The sequence below is a fragment of the Mangifera indica genome, chromosome 14 (assembly GCF_011075055.1).
Source record: "Mangifera indica cultivar Alphonso chromosome 14, CATAS_Mindica_2.1, whole genome shotgun sequence".
Classification (NCBI taxonomy): Eukaryota; Viridiplantae; Streptophyta; class Magnoliopsida; order Sapindales; family Anacardiaceae; genus Mangifera; species Mangifera indica.
The window spans coordinates 9,067,013-9,073,299 of record NC_058150.1 but is presented as its reverse complement, the minus strand read 5'-3'; the positions used below and the strand labels follow the sequence as shown (position 1 = coordinate 9,073,299).

The 6,287-nt window shown below is 34.3% G+C and overlaps 1 protein-coding gene across 1 annotated transcript; it reads left to right on the top strand.

Annotated features, from left to right (window-relative positions):
* The first annotated feature begins 878 nt into the window (after positions 1-878).
* On the top strand, positions 879-4,136 carry LOC123196584 (PLASMODESMATA CALLOSE-BINDING PROTEIN 3-like). Its single transcript, XM_044610638.1, has 4 exons — positions 879-1,121; positions 1,391-1,630; positions 1,758-1,791; positions 3,615-4,136. The coding sequence occupies exons 1-4, from the start codon at positions 1,070-1,072 to the stop codon at positions 3,886-3,888; spliced, it is 600 nt and encodes a 199-aa protein (XP_044466573.1). The 5' UTR covers positions 879-1,069; the 3' UTR covers positions 3,889-4,136.
* Positions 4,137-6,287: the final 2,151 nt, after the last annotated feature.

Below are 6,287 nucleotides of genomic sequence, written 5' to 3'. Positions count from 1 at the left end.
TTTTTAGATGAGCTATTATAATTAAATTTAGTTTCAGATTATTGAAAAGAAAGTAAAAGCATATGGGCTTTGAATAGGCTCGTTTGAGTTCACTAAGCTCGACTCATAAGTAGGCTGGTTGAGCCTACCTGAGCCAAGCTCGTGAGCAACTTAGCTCATTGAACCAAATTTGAGTACTGAATTTTTTGGCTCATCAAACCCAAGCTCGGGCTTAGGCTCGTTTCAACAGTAACAAAATTGAGTTCAAGTTTGGTTGAGTTTAAACTTAGTTCGATTCTAATCTAATTCTAAATACACAGATCTGTACTAAAAAATCTGATTATTTCGATAGGATTTTTGACGGTTTATGTGCCAAAAAAACACTATGGAAAGAAAAGAGATGCTAATGGAAAGGAATACTAGGAAAAGCAATTATCCAAAAGATAAAATGAAGTTTTTAAAATGTAAATATAATATTTTAAAGTTTGAGTTAAAAGAAATGATTAGTTTTTTAAATTAAAAGGGAAAAAAAAATAACTTTCTTATTTAAATAAAAATTTTTAAACGATAATTTTATTTTTAATTATAACAATCAAAATTAAATATAAATAAATATTTAAATTTTTAAAAATTAATAGGGTGTACTTTGGGTTTTTATCGTGCCTTTGGTGAGAATAGGTCATTTGGCCATCAAAATAAACTAAACAGTAGTTTTTAAATAATTCAATTGGATTTATAATTGAATTACAATGGCAGCATGAGTGGCCCCGACCAAAATGAAGATGGAAGCCGTCTCCCGGTCAAAAGCATTTTGGCTTCATGCTATGTGGTAAAGAGAACATGGCTAAATAAATTTTTAAACAGTTTTATATGAGGTAAGCAACTAAAACGAAAAGAAAAAAAAAAAAAATCACAACCTACATAAAAAACAAAGGGCAGAGCCAGACCTGACCAGGCCACCTTGATCCCACGTCTAAATCCTCTCTCCCATTCTCACTCTCCTCAATACTCTGCTCTCTGTGTCTCTCTCTTTCTCTCTCTGTTTCAATCTCTGCAACAGAACTCTCATTTAACTTAAATAGCCAATTTTATGGCGGTTTTAGCGCTTTTCGTTCTCATTCTTGGCATCATTGGCCGCTCCAGTACGCTCCCTTTTACTCCCATTTCTCTGTTTCTGTTTTCTTCTGTTAAAGTTTCTATACCTTTTGTGTCTGAACATGGATCTGCTTCTGTTATTTTATTCTAAGCCTTATTGTCCATAGCAAAGCTTCAAACTTTTTCATTTTAAACTGTTTAAGCTTTTTGCATTTCTCCTGGATCCCTTTACATATCTTCGCCATGGTTTGACTAACACTGCTTCTCGAAAATCCTGTGTTTCTGGTGCTAATTTATTTGTTTATTTTTTGGATAGCTGCCAATTGGTGTATCTGCAAGGATGGGGGAGGCGATGCCGCATTGCAGAAGACTCTGGACTATGCCTGTGGAGCGGGAGCTGACTGTAACCCCATCAAGTCGAGCGGGGCGTGTTACAACCCCAACACCGTCAAGGCTCACTGCAGTTACGCTGTTAACAGCTTTTTCCAGAGGAAAGGTCAAGCTCAGGGAACTTGTGACTTTGCTGGAACTGCTACTGTAACTACAACTGATCCCAGTAAGCCTCCTCTATCACCACCATACCCACTTTCTTTCTTTCCTTTTTTTTTTTTTTTTTACATTTACCAGAACATTAAATGAATTATCTTTATGGGAATTGACTCATCTCCGTTGTTGATTTACAGGCTCTAATGGCTGCACCTACCCTGCTAGCAACAGGTATGATTGTGAATGATTTTTTCTATTTCTCCTTTTTGATTTTTAAAGCTTGTTAATTTTAGTGGCTTTTTATAGCAAAATGCAATTCGAACACTGTTCAGGGTAGTTTTTGAGAGTAATATTTTATCTAAAAGTGTGGTGCCCCTAAATATTTGGTAACAGTTTGCCATAAGAAGAAAATTTTTTGACGATCCGATTCCTCGCAGGAGTGCTGTGATATCAACGGACCGATATTAGCAGTAACAATAATTTTTTAACAACTTATTTAAGTTAATATTTGTTATTATGTAAGTTTAACTTCAACTTCATGTCTCTATAGTCTCTACACATCCCACTAGATTTCAGTTTCACTATTCATCCCAAGGAACTTGGATTGAAGCATGAAGGTGCTAAATGGGTTGAAATGGCAGAAACTAGCTTAAAGAATTAACAGAATGATCAGAAGAATAAAATAATTAAAGCTTTAGCAATTAGCATTCCATTATGACGATATCTTAGTTAAGTTTCCTTGATCTAAAAGACATTAACTTTTTTACAATTGCCCATTTCTTCTAGTGGACTGATTATTTTACACTTGCTCATTTACTTTTTGACTTTCTAGGTCTTAACAGTTCTTTTATTTAAGGAAAGTTAAAATAATAATAATAATAAAGAAAACCAAACAGTGCCAATACTTGAACAGTGAAAAGCTATTGGGTTTATCTCTTTTCTGGTCCTACTGCTAAACTCTGCTACAATGGTGACCGTCCACGTTTTGAACGACCATTAAAGTTAAAACATATCTTTGTCGCATTCTTTGATGTGGGCCGGGAGAGAGGGATTTAAACTTTGTAACAGTGGGCAGCTGCATGTCAACATTGAAACAGAAAAATGATGTTGCTGCGTTTGAATTGTGGGGCTCTTACTTTCGGCTGCGACTAGCTAGCCATCTATGAACCTTGCGATTGCACGCTTATTGAGATTCGAGCCCAACTTTTGCACATTTGCTATGTCCGGTCACGGAGTCTCGAGGCATGTGCATGTCTAGTGTACTATTGATGCGTTACCAAATTTACGGGAGCACTCATCCACAGGGTCATCACTTTTTATCGATAAAACATGACAGTTGGAATGGAACTTTTTCTTTTTCTCTTTCTAGTTTAAACCCAAACATTTTTCAAATTTTTGATAATTAAATATGAATGAAATGAAAAAGTTACAAGCATTCTCGTTCGTTCCTGTTTCTGTTCTCTTTTATATTTTTATCAGAGAATTTACTTTTGTTAGAGTCGAGGAGGGTCGGGGTATTTAATGTCAAATCGAAATTATCATCTATATATATATATATATATATGACAAGTTTACCTAGTGTATTGGGTTTTCAACATAAACGGTCATGTTGAACTTTTTATTGTTGTTTTTGAAATCTGATTTAGTTTAATTTTTCATTTTTCTTTTAATTCCTATAATGGGAGCTGAATGTTATTGAAACAATTAATTGTGTTTGTAATTTGCTTTTCTTTTTCTTTTCCACTTTCTCTTTCAATTCTCTAAATAGAATATTCACATGCTTTTGATCGTCATTTGAATATGCATGTTATAGTAGAAAGATAAATGTTATGAATCTTTGATCAGGCAACTTTTTACTCCAAAACTGAATATGGAACTTAGGCCATAACTTTCTTTTAGACAATGACCTTGTGGCTTGATAAGCTAGTTCATTGATTTTGAAAGATGTGCAAGCTTGTAATATGGCTTGTGTGTCTTTGAATCTTATGATGACTGAAAAATATATGTATATTTTGTACTCAATATAGTTACTCCATTTGCTTGGTTGATTTCAGTGCTACAGGCACCATCACAGCGACACCAATGACACCTGTTACATCGAACACCCCAACAACCAGAAATCCAACGACCACCACCACCGCTACTCCATACACCACAACACCTTCAAATGGAATAATAGGGGGAGTGGGCTCAGGTTCAGGTTTAGGCCCTGCTGGAGCAGGCACCAACACAGACTACAGTCATGGTGGGATGAGACTAGGAAACTGTGTGTCCTTTTCTGTCTCGGTGAGCCTCTTCTTTTCAGGCATAATCCTCTTGTGGGGTTAAAGAATCCAAGGACAAGTTTGCTGTGAGCTTGTTGGTTGTGGTGGTGGGGTAGAGTTGTCAATGTTTATGCTGGATTTCAATGTCCCTAGGTGATATGCATGTAGTTCTGTTGTTAATTTACTAAAGACATGTTCAGGCGCGGTTTTTGTAACTTTCTTCAACGCTTCTCGTTCTTGTTTTGTAAATCTAGATCTAGAAAGCTGCTATTGATCATATTTACGAGAATTTAGAACCTAAGTTCTTGTTTAGTTCTGCTCTGTCACATATTATTGGTGTATCATGGCGAAATAGGCAATTAAGTTTTGTAAGATGGCTATGCGCAATCTCGGTGCTCTACCCTACGCATTTTCGTCCTAACTTTTGGACATTTTGGTATCAGTTTGTTCTAATAACCCCCTAAAGCAAGAAGGATATTCAGTCATAAATCAAGCATGAGAAACAAAGTCTTGACAGAAACGCTTTAAAATAATTCTTCTGTTGCTAGAGTTTCTAATTTGTGTATGCATGACCTTTTTAGCTCTTCATTGCAGAATCAAATATATTGTTATGAGACAACCAATGGATAGCAATTAAGCAATGTATTAGCCGATGTGTAGACATCTCAATCACTAGGCAGTCCGTGAATTGAGAAAATTTTCCAAGTCAAGATTACAATTATATTCCTGCAAAAAAAGAAATGCTTAAGTTCTTCGGTGTGACATTTGGATGATATTCATCTATCATGATTTCAATTTCCCCTGACGGACCATTTGGACTTGGATAGGGATGTTATTGATGCCTATCAACTACAGTCAAATGATGGATTTCCGACAACATTAAGCAAACTGAAGAGAGATTTTTGTACTAATGGATCTCGTAATCATAATATTATTTGATTATTCAATGTACTTAGTTTTAATTTACCGAATAGATATTTAATCAGTTTTCTTAATTTATTAGTTAGTAAATTATCATGAATAAAATAAGGAAGGAATTTGTTTTTCTCCTAAACTTTCTCTCTTTCCTTTTCCTGCTGTGCATTCTGTTTTTTCCCACCTTGGTTGCTCACGTTACACGTTGGTAAATGAATGATTCTTCTCATTTGAATATAAATTATAGATTAAAATCATAATCCAAGGGAGTTTTAATTGTATTTTTCCCTCCTAAGATTCATGTATATAAGAGAAAAAAGAAGATAAACCAAATAATAATAGACGTTGTAACTATATAAACTATATTATAATATATATTCATGTACTACACTCAAACCAGTAATAACACTATAAACGTAGACATTTTAGTTATCGGATCAAACAATATTAAAAGTTTGTGTCTCATTTATTCTCTTTCTAATCTCTATTTATCTTGCACACCATAATAAACTAACGCGTTTTTTCATATTCTAATTGTTGTTATTATAGTTCATCATATGTAAATATTTAAATTACATATATTAATTAGTGACAAAATTACATTAGCAGATCCATGCAACACAAACACATTCCACATTAACAACTTTTACAAACCACCCTAACACTATCTCACGATAGAAGGACTTAAACAACCAATCTTTGTAAGACTTAGAGAGTAGTCCAAAACCTCTTCTCTCTACAAAACTTAACTAGTTTATCTTCAAGTTTACTCACAGCAACCTGAACAAGATACAACCCCCAAAACCTCAACCTATTATAAATGATCCCTCTAATGTTGCTCAATGAGCAAACAACTATATTTCTTTTGCTATACACCACATTTGAATAGCCCATTTTTGAGAGGAAAAAAGTGACAAGAATGTTAGTGCTATATACAAAGATTTCTCGTTCTCAACATCAATGAGAACGATTAACCAACTATGGAAATACCCTAAATCCTCCTTAGTGCACGTTAGACCCTAAACCAATCGGCTCTTAGCTAGGATGCCCTTGGCAAGTGTCAAGTTATAAGCATTACAAAGCATCAAACACCATGTTTAGCTCCCTTAAGATGACACGTTAGGCAAACACATGTATTCTCCAAGGCTTACATATCCATAGTGCTTTGACCTTAACTAATGACAAGATAAGCAATCAAGAATGCCTAATCCCAAGACCATCGATTGACGTAGGATGAGCATTAAATAGGTCGCAACCTCATTCATAAAGACATAAAGGTGTTTATATCATTTGACAAGACACAAAGATAAACAAAAATTCTATATAAATTTACACAAAAATTCTTTAAAAAAACGCAAATATGAATTTTATTGAATTTCACTTGAAACTGATGAAAAGTACAAAGACTGATGTCCCTTTATATAGACTTTTAAATTCCTATGTAGACTAGAAAACTATGACTTAATTAAATAAAGATAACACTAAAAAGGGAAAAAGTTTTGGTAGAAGTAAGATTACTACTTTTAGGAAATTTTCACTTCTAAGACA